Raw genomic sequence first — 17,030 nt, 5'->3', positions numbered from 1 at the left:
TCTTGTTATTTAAATAAACCCATGGGAGAAGTTAAGTGGGGAGGGTGTTTTACTGCCAAAATCTCACATGTATCTGAAACATGGCAAAACTGGCACTGGTTTGTAAGTGGTCTAAATCCAAATGGTCTAGAACCTCTGGTTTAATCTTGATCTGTTGTTCTTAATAACTGCAGATCAATATGCTTTACCAAAGCTTAATAGTGAAAGTTGTGTATCTGGGTGTTACAGCTTGGCTGCTTTCAATCCTTCACCACCAACAAGAAACCGCTGTTACTCAACTCTACGTGGTCAAAACTTCAAAAGTTTGATGAGAAGACAATTTTCAATCATAGTCATACTGCCACGGGACATTATTGTTGCTAGACTTTGCTTACAGCTCTCAGCAGGTTAATCAGATCACCTTCATATTTAGTCAGTTTAATGTCAAGACCTTCACTTTACCAGACGCTGAGGCTTGTGTGGAACGCCGTATATCGCCTTACAACAGGAAGTACTTGTTTTAGGGTTAGGATCGGTTAGGATGCATATAGTGTATAGTGGTCAAAGTATGAAAAGCTGAATACAGTTATAATAAGCATGTCTGTTTATTAATCTGTCAACCAACCCAGAACATACAATATGCAATGCAGCCAACCAATACTGTAATGTAAAGCGTCTTTGAGCACTCGGAAATGCTAAATAAAATCCTCCAATTTAAATGCTGCAATTTAGCGATATAAATGATTTTTTAAAGTACATTTCCATATTCATGAGCATGCACATGATAACATATTTTTAATGACCTTAAGTTTATTTTTTTCTATACAAGAGCACATTCGCCATGTAGTGATTGTGGGGTGAGGTTTATGGCTGGCGAGGCACTGACTCTGTCAGTCAGATTTACAAATATTATTATATCTTTACCTTAATCTAAATATTCTGTTATTCTCAAAAGCTTTTTTAGTCTGATGCTTCGATTAATTTTATACAGAGCGTTCAGCAAAGGGATACCCACAAAATGTTGTTTCATTTAAATATTGGATTGTTCTCTCTTTAGTAAGATCCCATTTTCTATAAAATGCTGGTCTTACCTTTACTTGAAGATGAAGTCCATGCGCCTATCCTTCTGTCCTCCTTATCTTGTAGTTTCAAAAGTATAGCTTGTTGTTTGCGTCTATCGTCTCTGCGTAGAATAACAGTAGCAACAAGAACCTGTGGGCTCACAGCCAGGCCCCCTTCAGTGCGGCAGAGTACTGTCTGCCTCCCCTTGTGTCTTTTTACTATGCTTTTATGTCACATCTGCAAGACTAAATATGTCACACAGTGACACACATAGCAGTGTTTCCCCTACCATTGTCTTGGAGGGGCGCTGCGCCCCGCCAACGGAGCCCCGCGCCCCCCCTGAAATTCAATTTCAAACTTTTTTTTTCATGAAATTGCAACTAATCTATATCTACTGTAACTTTTCACTTTTAATAAATAAACTAAACGCTTTCATTTTAATTTGTCAGTTTAGTGTTTGTGACCCTGAGAAACACTGATGCATTAATCAATAACAATAGTCCAGTTTGTGTTCGGGCGGCAGACACCCTATCCGTTTTTAAGAGTGCGCTTAAGACCTTCCTTTTTGATAAAGCTAATAGTTAGGGCTGATTAGATTCAGCCCCTAGTTTTGCTGATATAGGCTTAGTTTTTCGGGGGACATCTTACTTCTTCCTTCTCTCTGTCTATACCTGTGTACTCTCATGTTCCGATTAACCCACCTTCCCCAAATTTCTTTATTTTTGTTGTCTATCTACGCCGGGATCCGGAGTCATGGATGATCCTGTTGCTGCGTTCCTGTCTCCTGGATCGCGAGCCCTGGATCTTGAGTCGTGGCTGTGCCTGTTGCTGTGTTCCTGGATCATAAGTCCTGGATGGATATCCTCATGGATTCATCTTCCTATTATAGACACATGCATTTCCAAACATTTGGTCTACCTATGTGGTAAATGTATTATCTTTTCTATTTACACACGGCATCTATTGCACGTCTGTCCGTCCTGGGAGAGGGATCCCTCCTCTGTTGCTCTCCCTGAGGTTTCTCCCATTTTTCCCTTTAAACTGTTGGTTTTCTCTGGAAGTTTTTCCTTGTACGATGTGAGGGTCTAAGGACAGAGGGTGTCGTGTTGTCATACTGATATTCTGTACAAACTGTGAAGACCACTGAGACAAATGTAACATTTGTGATATTGGGCTATATAAATAAACATTGATTGATTGATATAATCTATGCGCTTGCTGCTAGCTCATCACTGTCTGCGTTTCACATTCTAACGCCTTTTCGTTGTTTTTACGAACGCCCAAAACACACTTATATATTTATAACTCACCTTTTGTTCTTCCATTTGCAACATGGTTTCCTCTTGGACCCCTCTGGCGTGCAGAAATTCACTCACGTCCTCCATTGTTGCCTACTGCAATGTGTAAGTCTCTCACTGAAGCTGGTTCTCTACTGTTACCGCGGTATTTCTGACTTTAAGGCGAGACAAGGCAGGCAAAAACATCGTTTTTCATGCACTGGTTTATTGTGTATCAGCAACCAATCGTGAAAGTACAAAGGGGTCTTAAACCAAGAAACGGAATCTCATTGGCTGGTGTCAATTTCTGACAACGTAATTCGTTCAGATGTGTCACGTGGTGTGCTAAAACACTTCCTGGTTACCTTTCCGCTAGAAATTTCTAATCTCAAAATGGCAAAAGAACGGCGAAAAAAACGTTCACAGAGAAGACGACAACAATTGTCACTTGCACGAAGCAAGGTTCTACAAAAAACGAATGACCCCGAACATGAAATACCTTCATGGAGTGCGTCGATGCGCAAGCTGTCATCCAAAGAACAGGAGGGTTTAGCTAGAGCCACACTGCAATCTTAAAGGTCGTTTTCTCAAAATGAGTTTTTTCTCCTACTCTGAGTTTGAAATGTCCACTTCAGTAGCACTTACATACACTAAACCTTCGAGTTAAATTCCTATCAATATTATGAAGGCTTTTACAAAAGGGTTTGTTCATATATCATTCATAGCCTGAATTGTATAACATTGTATACCTAAAAACATGGCGAAAATTTATATTTTAGGGCTGTTGACAGTATTTTCTGATTTATGGAGTGATACAAAGAGATATCCAAAATCCCTTCTGTAAAAGCCTTAGATGCTAATGTGACTACAAAATGAAACAAGCATTTTGAACCTGGCTTTATCCAAAATTCAGATTTCGGTTCCTGAAACGTGTTAAAATATGTGCATATTTCATGAGATAATGGCTCATTTGCATATTTAAACATGCTATTTCAGAAAACTTGTAATACAAAAACCAATTGCCTTATTGTAAGTAATGAACTGGAGAAATTTCTAGCTGATATCGTTAAGTTAAAACAATTACCCTATTCACATGGGGTGTCGCCTTAAAGTCAGAATTCTGAGATTAAAGTCAGAATTCTGACTTTTTTCTCCCCAAAAAATAAATATTTTTTTGTTCTGAGAAAAAAGTGAGAATTCTGACTTTACCGGTGGAACAAAGCAACAGTCATTCAACCTGTAGAGCAAAGATCATGAAGTAATGACAGAGGAGGGTCAGGTCTTGAGAAGAAACAGGAGACATATCAGGATGACCAAGGAGCTAGATGAGGACATCAAAGCAGGGGAAGGAGCTTATGCTGAGCTGAATGGTGAGCCTGAACCAACACAGGACGAGAGCAGCAGCGCAGAAGCAGAAACGAGGCCGGACGGGATGCCCACGAGGTCAGGCAGGCCTGTCACCACGACGAGCAAATCTACCAGCAGCTTGCATATTTCACCAGAATTTGATCAGTGAATGGTGTTAATTTTACCCTGTCCCTGTGAACACACAATGTAAAGTAGGCAATAGGCTAGCTAACTAATGCATTAGCTGTCCCTGTGAACACACAATGTACTGCAGGCAATAGCCTAGCTAACGCAGTAGCTAGCTAGAAATAGGCTAGCTAGCTAATATTACCTCATCTGCTACATTAAAAAGCAAGCTAGCATTAGCCAAATGAGGATTTTCACTTTCAGCATCAATCATAACACAGAGCTCTCAAGTCTCACGCATTTCACTCCATTCACACGCTCACACGCCACACCTTGTATTTCTTTCTCACGCAGAGATTTCTTTCCAGGGTACCGCCCACCAAGTTGCGCGGCAATTTTGTACTAGGCGTGTTTGAGACGTGTGCACTCCCCCCGTTGACATTCGCAATACAGAGGGCTTCATACTCCACTAGCAGCCCCCCCCCGTTGACATTCGCGATACAGAGGGCGTCATACTCCACTAGCACCCCCCCCCCACCCGTTGACATTCGTTGGAGTACCAAACAACTGGAGAGCCCTGATAACATTAACTTACTATCATATCACTGCTGGTAGGCCTATTGGACTCTGGATGCCGCTGTGTTGTGTCGGTGTAAGATTTCAGCGTTAGAGTTCTGTTAGCTTATTGTTTTGTGGTTTTTCTTGTGGCCTTGCATTTTATTTGGATGTTGACTCTTTCCTCTCGTTTCAGGTGTCAGCACTTCCTGTCGTTGTGTGTCACCTGCCAGCTTGATTGTGATCTCCTGATTGTTTTCACCTGTGCCCCATTAACTGTTGTGTATAAGTAGGCCGGTTCTGCTTTTGTCTTTTGTCGGTTCGTCTTGTCTCTTCATCGTGTCCATGCCTGTGTACCAGAGACCTGTATGTTAAACCTAGTCAAACCTAGAGATTCTGTTGAGAGTCCTAGTTGATCCTAGTGATCATTATTGAAAACTTTGTAGTCTTTTATAATAAAGAACATTACAAAGACAACGGAATCGTGCATCTGAGTTCCTAAGAGCCCATCGTGTCAGAACGAACCGACCTAACAAGATGGACTCAGCCGATTCAACTACGTTAAGGATGGCCCCGCAGGCGCAGGGAACACTCATTCACCAACATGAGGGACAGCTGTCAGCGATTAACCAAGGGGTCCAAAACTTAAAAGCTCGTCAAGACAACTTCCAATCTACTGTGTCAACAGAAATTAACCACCTGGCTGAGAAGATGCGCGACATACTCACCCACCTCGAAGCTTTTCCTGGTGTTCCTGCAGCAGCGTTTTCCGGTCCAGCGGGGGTCGGGTCTGCTGATATCCCCGTTCAAGTACCCATGCCTTCGCCTACAATCCGCCTCGCTTCGCCAGAGAAGTTCTCGGGAGACTCTGGAAACTGTCGTCCATTCCTGGTACAGTGTGATCTCCATTTCAAACACCAGCCCGCAGCATTTCCCACCGATCAAGCTAAGTTAGCTTTTATTGTGTCTCATCTGACGAACTCGCCTGTTTGCCAGTCATTAAGACTGTTCATGGATACAATGAGCAAGATTTTTGACCAGACATCACCTGGGAGAGAGTCAGCGAGAGCCCTGGTGAACATCAAACAACGGCAGAGGAGAGTGGCGGATTATGCGATCGAATTCCGGACCCTGGCAGCGGAGAGTGGATGGAACTCAGCGGCGGTGCTTCTACTGCGGCCAGCAGGGTAATTTTCTGTCAGCCTGTCCGGCAAAAGATCAGGCTCATCAGCGGGAAGAGGGACGCTGGTGAGCCGAGTGACTTCTTTCGACCCTCCCTCAAGAAAATTGATTCAGGTACAATTGAAACTGAATGATAAAACTGTGACTCAGGATTCTTTAATTGACTGGCATACAGGAAAGGTTAAGGGGTGGGGAAGTGAGTGCTCTCATTCTTGTTTAGCCTCTCCTACAGTTTTGAGTGGGCCGCACACATCTAGGAACGTTAAACAGACGCCAGGTAGTGACAGTGTCGCTTCTTCGAAACATTCTGACTTTCCTGACTTGTTCAAAGTGCCTGAGTGTTATCTTGACATTAAGGAGGTGTTTAACAAAACACGAGCTACTTCCTTGCCTCCCCATAGACCGTATGATTGCCCAATAGACCTTCTCTCGGGCTCTACTATCCCCAAAGGACATTTGTACTCTCTCTCTGGTCCAGAAAGGGAGGCCATGGAAGAGTATATCGGATCTTCACTCAAAGCTGGCTTGATTCAATCAATCAATCAAGCAATCAATCAATGTTTATTTATATAGCCCAATATCACAAATGTTACATTTGTCTCAGTGGACTTCACAGTTTGTACAGAATATCAGTATGACAATAGGATACCCTCTGTCCTTAGACCCTCACATCGTACAAGGAAAAACTTCCGGAGAAAACCCACAGTTTAAAGGGAAAAATGGGAGAAACCTCAGGGAGAGCAACAGAGGAGGGATCCCTCTCCCAGGACGGACAGACGTGTAATAGATGCCGTGTGTAAATTGCAAAGATAATACATTTTCGCAAAATAGGTAGACCAACTGTTTGGAAATGCATGTGTGTATAATAGGAAGATGAATCCACGAGTATATCCATCGAGGACTTATGATCCAGGACCACAGCCACGACTCAAGATCCAGGACTCGCAATCCATGACACAGGACCGCAGGATCATCCATGAATCCGGATCCCGGCGTATATAGACACCAAAAAGAAAGAAATTTGGGGAAGCTGGGTTAATCGGAACATGAGAGTACACAGGTATAGACAGAGAGAAGGAAGAAGTAAGATGTCCCCCGAAAAACTAAGCCTATATCAGCAAAACTAGGGGCTGAATCTAATCAGCCCTAACTATAAGCTTTATCAAAAAGGAAGGTCTTAAGCGCACTCTTAAAAACGGATAGGGTGTCTGCCGTCCGAACACAAACTGGAAGCTGATTCCACAAAAGTGGAGCTTGATAAGAAAAGGCTCTGGCTCCCATTGTACTTTTAGAGACTCTAGGAACAACCAACAACCCTGCATTCTTGGAACGCAATGCCCTAGTGGGACAATAGGGTATAATGAGTTCTTTAAGGTAAGATGGCGCCTGCCCATTAAGGGCTTTGTAGGCGAGAAGAAGAATTTTAAATTCTATCCTGTGTTCTATAGGGAGCCAGTGTAAGGCAGCCAGAACAGGAGTAATGTGGTCCCTTTTCCTAACTCTGGTTAGTACACGAGCTGCAGCATTTTGAATCAGCTGAAGCGACTTGACTGACTTCTTGGTACACCCAAGCGACGTGTCACGTCCACACGCTGGCGCACGCCATAATAATGACAAAACACATTTAAAGCACACTTAAAGCCATACAAAATAAAGACATTATAAAACACTATATATGAGAACAATATGAAACTATGCACTTGTTTCGCCCGACTGAGTTCATAGTAATATGAAAATGTGTTTATATTTTGTACTTCCGTTTATTTAAAGCGCTTTGACTTGCTGATGTGTGTGAAAATAAATTGCCTCAATTGTCCTCGAGCTCTGTGATTGGATGTTTGAGACTGTGCCGAGGGTTACACCGAGCGTCGAACAACACTGGGATGGAACCACGGCAGACTGTCCAAAACTGGATTTGAACGGGTCCACCCCGTCGATCATCTTAAGATAAGATATACTTTATTGATCCCAAACGGGGCCATTTTTCGTTCCAGCAGCATGTGTAACAGTTGGAAATATGCAGTGGTGTTTATTTGGAAATCATTTAGTATAATCACACAAATTCTATGTTTTATATTTAATAATTCTCTGTTCCTCATTTATTGGATGTTCAATGCCTGACAAGGTCAGAGATGAAAAAGGTCAAAGATTAAAAACTTGGGTCGCAGGTTCCTCAACAGTGCATTACAAGACATCTATCGATATGTATGTACCTCCACCATTAAACTGTCATATTCTGCACATTTCTTATACGATCTAGATACATCTTATAAGAGTATAATACATATGTATAATATCAGTTAAAATTAACATTGCAGGAAAGTTGATTGTCAAGTTCCAAAACAAACTATGCAATATATTAGACGTTAAGTACTTTGTCAGACTTAATATTTATCTGTAGATAGATACCCCCAAAAGCTTTTTTCTTATTTAAAAGAAGACCTTAACTTAAAGTATTCTTTAATGTTTAAATGAAGCCTATTTAGTTTGTCTGTTTTGCACATCCTCATATTAATATCTTTTGACGTCCGGGACACTAAACTGTTTTATTGTAGAGATCACAACAGTATCTTCTTAATATTTTCATCTATATTTCTATGATTGACCTTCTACTTTCCCCCTATGTATGTACTCTTAATATTTTTATGTTTCATCAAATATAACATAATTCAACAAAAAAATTAAATAACGTGCTTTAACCACTAGGCGGTACGGGTTAAAAAAAACTCAACTTTAAAGTGTTAACAAGACAAATTATACTGCTGTTTCCAGTTTAGTTTATGATGGATATATTTTGTTATCGACACATACAGGACTGTCTCAGAAAATTAGAATATTGTGATAAAGTTCTTTATTTTCTGTAATGCAATTAAAAAAACAAAAATGTCATACATTCTGGATTCATTACAAATCAACTGAAATATTGCAAGCCTTTTATTATTTTAATATTGCTGATTATGGCATACAGCTTAAGAAAACTCAAATATCCTATCTCTAAATATTAGAATATCATGAAAAAGTATACTAGTAGGGTGTTCAACGAATCACTTGAATCGTCTAATTAACTCGAAACACCTGCAAGGGTTTCCTGAGCCTTGAAAAACACTCAGCTTAGTTCAGTAAACTAAATCACAAGTATGGGGAAGACTGCCGATCTGACTGCTGTCCAGAGGACCGTCATTGACACCCTCCATCAGGAGGGTAAGACACAAAAAGAAATTTCTCAAAGAGCAAGCTGTTCACAGAGTGCAGTTTCAAAGCACATCCACAAAAAGTCTGTTGGAAGGGGGAAATGTGGCAGGAAACGCTGCAAAACCAAGAGAGATGACCGCAGCCTTAACAGCATTGTGAAGAAGAGTCGCTTCCAGAATTTGGGGGAGCTTCAAAGACAGTGGACTGAAGCTGGAGTCCAGGTATCAAAAGTCACTGTTCACAGACGTGTCCGGGAAATGGGCTACAATAGCCGTATTCCCATGGTCAAGCCACTTCTGAACTCAAGACAACGGAAGAAGCGTCTGACTTGGGCTAAGGAAAAGAAGCACTGGACAGTTGCACAGTGGTCCAAAGTCCTCTTTTCAGACGAAAGCAAGTTTTGTATTTCATTTGGAAGTCAAGGCGCCAGAGTCTGGAGAAAGGCTGGAGAGGAGCAAAATCCAAGTTGCTTGAAATCCAGTGTGAAGTTCCCACAGTCAGCGATGGTTTGGGGAGCCATGTCAGCTGCTGGTGTTGGTCCACTGTATTTCATCAAGCCCAGAGTAAATGCAGCTGTGTACCAAGAGATTTTAGAGCACTACATGCTTCCGTCTGCTGAAAAGCTCTATGGAGATGAGGAATTCATTTTCCAGCATGATCTGGCACCTGCCCACAGTGCCAAAACCACCAGTAACTGGTGTACTGACCATGGCATTACTGTCCTCGATTGGCCTGCAAATTCCCCTGACCTGAACCCCATAGAGAATATGTGGGGTATTGTGAAGAAGAAGCTGAAAGACACCAGACCCAACAATGCTAATGAGCTAAAGGCCGCTATTGAAGCATCCTGGGCATCCATAACACCTCAGCAATGCCACAGGCTGATTGCCTCCATGCCACGCCGCATTGATGCAGTAATCCGTGCAAAAGGATTCCCAACCAAGTACTGAGTGCATTAATGGACATTTTCAAATGTTTGATTGTGTTTTGCTGTTATAAATCTTTTTTTTTTACTTGGTCTGAGGAACTATTCTAATTTTTTGAGATAGGATTTTTTTGTTTTCTTAAGCTGTATGCCATAATCAGCAATATTAAAATAATAAAAGGCTTGCAATATTTCAGTTGATTTGTAATGAATCCAGAATGTATGACATTTTTGTTTTTTTAATTGCATTACAGAAAATAAAGAACTTTATCACAATATTCTAATTTTCTGAGACAGTCCTGTATATTGTTTTGATATTTTTGACACCAATCTTCGGAAAAAGTGTGTTTGGTATCTGAAATAAATTAGGGTTATGCAGGTAGCTGAGAGTGGACCGGCTCCGTTTCCACGGCAACGGTGGCTGAGGATCATGGGTAATCGAGCCTTCCACTGTCCAAAAAGACCACAAAAAAACGAGTAAAAAACCTTTGAAGCCCCTGTACTGGTATTTAGAAGTTATCTACTGGCACTTCAGCATAGCTTAGTTAACTGGGGAAAGAATAATAACACTAAATTCCTCCCATCAAGAGCTCCCCATCAAACACCGCATTGACTTTAAAATATTACTTTTCACTTTCAAAGCCCTCAACAACCTTGCCCCCACCCGTCGCCTCAGATGTTAGCTGAAGCTAACCTACTGCAGCCCATCAGGACAAAGCTCCGGACCTGGGGCAGCAGCCTCCCCCAATCCCTCTCCAGCCACGTCAGATCCACCAACACTCTCACATCATTCAAACAATCTCTCAAAACTCACCTTTTCACTCTTGCCTTCAACTCCTAATCAACTAACCCCTTTCCCTTATTCCACCTAGCTTAGCACTTTCTACTTTTGTTATTTTTGTTTTACTTGCTTGTAAGCACTTTGAGGACCAGGAGAAGCGCTTTATAAATGTAATGTATTATTAAATTAAAATAGCCTACAAACAGTGTATTCTCAAAGGATTGAAGCATTGGCTACTTATTTCTTGATGTTTTGTGCATTAAGCATTCTGTTATTAATGTTTTCAATAACGTACTATCATCTCAAGGACCCCTTGTGTGCTGCTTCTGTGTATTTCAATCAGGAGAGACTTCATTTTTTTAAAAGAACATTTATTGACACATGCAATACGATAAATGTTAAGTCTTTGGCGATTAGACCTCGATCCTAAAGGGGGAAATGGAGCCGTGAGCATATAGGGAACCCCCCCCCCCCCGGGGTCTAGACACTGGTGATGATGCTGAAGATCTGAATTTGATGAGGAGATGGGATGAAGAGGGGATGCGATGAGGTCTTTGGATTAGCTCTCCTGGCAGTGGATGTGATGAGAGGAGGTGGATGGGGTGGAAGCCGGCGGCAGCATGACAACCTGAAATAACAGCTGACTGCCATTTTAAAGTTTGGCTGCAGCACGGTGATTGGCTGCTGGAGAATGAGATGAAATGTAATATGTTAAAGACAACGCCTGTGATGAGCTGATTATATGCAGCTGCGGAGCGAATGTATATATATATATACCCAGTCTTCCTGAAAGAACTTGCGCTGAGCTTCATTTTACATCAATATGCAATTCACCTGTGAAATTAATTGCCAGTGGCCATAAAACAATGCAACAATCCTTCAAGTCAAATTTTTTTTAAGTCTGTTGCAGTTGTTAAACTGTTGCACTTTATTAATTCCATACAAACACCAAAATATTTATTGTTTTGTTTGGCAATGGGATTTGCATGGGGTGGGAATCAGGCTGCTTGCCAGGATGGAGGCCAGGACATACCACTGAGAAATAAATAAAATAAAGGGAGGGTGAAGAAGAATTAGTGAGCAGTAATACACATTCAATTGATTTTCATTAGGCTACTTTAAAATGTTTATACTGTTTTAGAAACGTTTGAAGACAAGTGCAGTGTTGTATGAAGTATTTGGTATTCCACTGTATGGGTGCAGCGATTAACCAATGTCACTTTTAACAGTTCAGCTACACTGAGTGTTTTTGTTCTCACTCTCTAAACAACTACATTATGGTACGTTAAGGTTCATTACAGCAACTGTTGCTCATTGAAAAATATGGAAAACGGGTTAATCGGGTTAACAAAGGTAAATAGGCACAGCAGCTGAAAATGCCAAAATGTTGTGGAAAAATCCTATAAAACCTCTAATTATAAGTACACATTCATCCATCCTTAGAAAAATACTGCATGCACTGCACAAAAAGAAAATAATCTGTGGCTAGAGTTCATTTTCCAGGGAAATGTGCCAGAACACTCCAGCAGTTTTCTGCGTGTGTGTTCGACACATTTTACCACAGACTTGTTTACGAACTTCACTCAAGTCCAAAAAGGATTTGCCTCCAGACTAAGGCTAAAACCGGGATCAATACCCACCATCCGGGACCAGGCCAGTGACGCCACATCCAATGTTGAAGCTGTACGTTTTTATTTAGCTGTGTTTTTCCTGATAAAGCTATCTCTAGCTTGTAGCATGTAGCATGTAGCGTCGCCGTATAAATGTAGCCTCAAACCCAAAACAGTAATCGGTTAGTAGGTCTTTATATGTTTTTGTAACATTTTATTTTATTTTGTACGCTCCGCAGTCTTTGCTTTTATTTGAATTATCAGGCATACTGCCGTAATGGCGATTTGTGTGAAGGCTGTAAAGCTACGCTATAGGATAACACAAGTATTTATTCTCCTATTTATTAGTATTTTGTATCCTCTAAAATCATATTGAGTAAGTAATAATAACAAATGTAATCTTCTGAAGCTAAGTGTCGTTTTTTGCAGCGTTATATGTACAAGCTTTTTTGATTGTAGTATGTAAGAATGATCAGATTTCATCGATCTGTAAGCTACGCTACGCTAATGAGACATGCCGTTTTTTGCAGCGTTATATGTACAAGCTTTTGTGTGTTTACTTGTTTGCACACATGAATATAAATGGGTTTGTGTGTGCACGACTGTTAGGATACAACAGTGTGTGTATGTGTGCCAGGGGGTAGACACACCACGATTAAAACGGAGCTAACGCCACGTTAGTTTGTTGTTAACGGGGCCTTACCTCCAGCAACAGGCTAATTAGTGGCTAGCAGTTTTAGCATTAGTTCTATGTATTGTATTTGTTGCTGTATATCATTCCAACATTGATAATAGGGAAACACCAAAGATCTCTAAAGCAACAATCTGTGTGATGGCTCATAACTTCTCTTTTTTTTGTTTTAGTGGTCAAGAACAAAAACCCACCCATAAGACCAACACATACATAGTATATGAGACCTGCCTCATGGAGCTTTTTGAAGCATGTCCTGTGTGCAAGCATGTGTGTGATGTACAAACCAGAAGGATTGGTACATTCATATCAGTGCATCAGCTGTGCCCCCATTGTCAGTTTACAAGAAACTGGAATAGCCAGCTTTTTCTTGGGAGTACTCCAGTTGGAAACCTGCAGCTATCAGTTGCAACATATGTCAACGGAGCATCTTTCTACAAACTTTCTAAGGTAAATTAACTGCAGACAATTGTTTTGCTAATGGTTGAAAATGCAAATGTTGTTGTTGAATAAGATAGGACAAGGTAACAATAACAAGAGTGAAAAAAGGTGGGAATGTGGCACTGTTAGATAACGACCCATGCTAATATGTAAAGCTCTTTTGGGAGGGGGGTGTGGAGAAAGAGAAGAATTGTGAAGGGTGCACTCTGTGTGTTATTGTTACCTTGTCCTATCCAGCCATCTTTCATATCCCCCTCTTGTTGGTTTGTCACATTGCTAAAGTGTGTGAGTTCCGTTGGCCAGCGACCTCCAGTTCCCATTCTAACAGAAGAAACATATTATTTCAATTAGTCTTTGTATCAACCGCAATATGTGTTGTTATTGGTTGAATATGCCATCTCATTTTTTGACTGTACAGGTGATCTTTGAGATTAAAATGTATTCTTGCAGTTTTCTTTCAACCATTAGGTCTTCAAACAAATGAATATGCAGATATTCAAATACAACACCTTCCGAAGGCATGCCAGGATGTACATTGAGCCAGCGATTGTATCTTACTGGAAAAAATCACAGGAAGGCATGCTACAGAAGCTCCATGAAGAGGAGAAAGTGGTAGTTGGTGGTGATATGAGGGCTTTCTCTCCAGGTATGTCGTATATGTATTTTTATACAATTCACATGTTACATTTCAGAAAGGGGTTTGATTATGTGTGATTTGCTAAATTAATGTTTCCTGAAAAACATATGCTAAAACACTACAATCAAAAATACAAATTCACCATCCGCAGAGAAAAGTAAATACTGTAACACATATTTTTGCAGGCCACTCTGCAAAGTTCGGTAGCTACACTATTATGAAACTCGAGAACAACAAAGTCTTTGACCTCCAGTTGGTTCAGGTAAGTGGGGTGAAATTAAATATCAATGTTTTTTTTTTTAACACCATTTGCACGTTATATTAATCTTTAAAATGTGTGTATCAATGGTTATTTGTATGTGTCATGACAGAGCAATGAGGTTGGTGGAAGCTACCACATGGAGTTAGAGGGCCTTAAAAGGAGTCTGGAGTTGTTAAAGGAACGTGGTGTGACTCTGGACTGTATTGTCACGGACAGACATCTGTCCGTGCAGAAATTCCTAAGTGAAAGCAGCATCACCCAATTCTTTGATGTGTGGCACATAGAGAAAGGTATTTTTCTTTATATTAATTTCTATGTAAATAAATCTATTGTAAATAAATTAACCAATGTATTTAGACACAAACCCAGCTTCCTACAATCACATCACTAGAATAATATTTTGAGTTAATTTGTATGTATATTAACTACATGTTAAATGTATTTATTAGCGATTTCTAAGCAACTGGATAAGATAGCAAAAATGAAGGACTGCGAAAAAATTCTAAAGTGGATGAAGAGTATAAGAAAACACATATACTGGACTGCAGCAACCTCCACCACCGGGCCTGAGAGAGTGGCCAAATGGACTTCCATCCTGAACCACATGCTGGATGTCCACTGTCATGAAGACCCCCTGTTCCCTAACAGGGGGAACAGGGGGTCTTCATCCACTGCACATAACCACAGATAAAAGGAAATGGATGGCAGCAGGTATGTTGTTCATAAACCATGATACATACATTACATTACTCCTCTATACATATTTGTATGGGACAACTATTAAATACAGGATGTTGTCAGACACAATCTATAAAGCATGACAATTTCAAATATGACTTTGATTTTCAAATTCTTAGGAACGCCAGCCTTTTGCAAGCTGGAGAAAATTCTCTCAAACAAGAGGATTTTGAAAGCTGTGGCCAAACTCAGCCCCCACCACCAGACTTCATCTTTGGAGGCATTCCACAGCATCATCCTGCGCTTTGCTCCAAAGAATGTGGTGTTTCCATTTCTTGGAATGTTTTACAGGTAAAATAAACCATAGTTACTTATAATTACTGACAATTTATACATCCTTTGCTATTATTTAAATTTATTTTTCTCATTACGGAAATGAAAGACTGTACCTGGCAGCCCTGCACTACAATGAAAATGCTGATCGTGCACAAGCCACTACATCCACTGGAAACCCTCTATATAAACTGCAGTCCCCAAAGGCCAGGAAGGGAGAATGCAGAGCAAAACCAATAAAGACTGACCCCACATTCTGTAAGTGTTTAACATATTTATTATCCAACTATTTACATGCATATACAAATCTAAACCAAATATTATTTAGCTTTTTTTTTTAACATTGCACAGGCTACGTGGCCAACTTGATGGACCTCATCTTCGTGGACCCTGCCCCATTCACACAGGAGCTTCTGAAGATTCCCATCCCAGAGGACCTGTGTACCCAGTATGAGTGACCTGACAGGGAGGAGGTCATCGCCGGTTATGCCTCACGGTTCAATTTGACGGCTGTCTGAACCCAACATACGTGTTTTGAGGATCAGGAAACTCACTGCAAACTCATTGCAAAGCATAAGGTTGTGTGTGGACTTTTTTTGTCGTACACACGGGTGTGTTATGCCATTGCTGTGTAGTATATAACATAATAGTAACGCCATGTACAATGACAGAATTAAATGAAAGATTGCATAAAACCATATACATCAGTACTTATTTTCATGAACAATATTAGCATACGTTTTACAAATTCGGTCAAAACAAACCAACCACTCACTGCTGTATTTGCCTCATCTGTAGCCTGCCATATTCAGCTCTGTATATATGACATGCATTCTGCAGGGAGAACACATTTAGACACACAGGCTCCAATCCAGGATGGTCCACCATACAACGCAGAGTCTTCAAGTTCCTGCATCTGTCTTGACACCTAGTGTGATAAACATATTGAATGACATGTGAAAAATGTATTCTCTAAACAGACAACTTAGTGAAGCTATCACAAATGTTACCTGTGGTATCTCCATGCAGCACACATTCTCTGGTTCAGACGGCATTGCAGCGCAATTTGCACATGTACACCTGTAGAAAGAGGTCAATAACTGAGCTTTTAAAAACACATGAAACTACACACATTGCTGACAACTGAGTTGTTTATCCATCTGGAGTTATACTTGTTATGACCCTAAGTTATTGAACTTTCCAACGGTAACAGTTGTTGTACGATGTTGGAAGAAAAGGTTAATAGGTAAACTATTAATAAACGCAATGAGGCCATTGTATATATGCTGAAAAGATGAATGTGTCCCTATATAAATATATATACGTATATGTACCACTGTTTTTGTGTTACAAACTCTGTTACAAACTGTACACATAGCATTCTTGCTAATTAGCCAAAACGGAATAAGTAGCAAGCATCGTAACAAATAAATAGGGACAACAGCTTGTCAACTAACCATTCAGAAACGTCCTGCTGCAACCGAGATGTTTGCACCTCCACCAAAACCTCCGCTTCTTCAGGGTCAGATTCTGGACCAAATTCGTAATATGCTTGAACACATGCATTGCTCTGAGAAAACATGTTGATTCTCCACAGACCCGGTGCCAGAACGAATCTAAAGGGAGGGCATATGATTTTCATGGGAGGGCACACAAAACCGTCACGTGCTGCGGGCCTGCGGCACAATATATATCAAACAGCAAGGCCAACAGCATTGCGTAAAGACGCACACTTATCACAAATACATACACAAATAAAGGGCAATATAGAAACCACTTTTGAAACATTGTTTGCGTGGCAACACAAACACTGGTAAATCCCGAGCAAGGCACACTGGTTAAGGATGGCAGCTTCCGCATCGTTGCACTCGGAGAGAAATAGTAGAGACGGAGACGATTAACTGTTTAGCCCGCCTTGGGCATGGTTGATTTCTATGCACTGTAGGTGCATC

The 17,030-nt window shown here is 40.7% G+C and overlaps 2 protein-coding genes across 7 annotated transcripts in view; one reads left to right on the top strand and one right to left on the bottom strand.

The window, feature by feature from the left end:
* Nucleotides 1-9,963: 9,963 nt before the first annotated feature.
* The window catches only part of LOC307025432 (uncharacterized protein), a 44,215-nt gene continuing 37,148 nt past the window's right edge, over nucleotides 9,964-17,030 (bottom strand). For 2 of the 6 annotated variants that reach the window (XR_013804162.1, XR_013804163.1), the window contains one exon: nucleotides 9,964-13,489. Coding sequence is in view for 1 of the 6 variants with exons in the window: in XM_079660097.1 (XP_079516223.1) it covers nucleotides 15,850-16,006; nucleotides 16,089-16,158 (227 nt within the window). In the remaining 5 variants the exon portion in view is untranslated. Of the gene's footprint in view, nucleotides 13,490-15,401; nucleotides 16,007-16,088; nucleotides 16,159-16,535; nucleotides 16,695-17,030 lie in introns of those variants that run through there. The other 4 variants (XR_013804166.1, XR_013804164.1, XR_013804165.1 and 1 more) reach the window with 4 other exon arrangements.
* On the top strand, nucleotides 13,733-15,100 carry LOC307025291 (uncharacterized protein; the record flags this gene model as incomplete). The annotated part of the gene is made up of 5 exons (XM_079659928.1): nucleotides 13,733-13,814; nucleotides 13,991-14,067; nucleotides 14,177-14,357; nucleotides 14,716-14,778; nucleotides 14,925-15,100. The coding sequence occupies exons 1-5, from the start codon at nucleotides 13,748-13,750 to the stop codon at nucleotides 15,098-15,100; spliced, it is 564 nt and encodes a 187-aa protein (XP_079516054.1). The 5' UTR covers nucleotides 13,733-13,747.

Source organism: Notothenia rossii (genome assembly GCF_949606895.1).
Source record: "Notothenia rossii genome assembly, chromosome: 11".
NCBI classification, from domain to species: Eukaryota; Metazoa; Chordata; class Actinopteri; order Perciformes; family Nototheniidae; genus Notothenia; species Notothenia rossii.
Note: the sequence above shows the minus strand (reverse complement) of the source record. Positions and strands in the feature narration are given on the sequence as shown.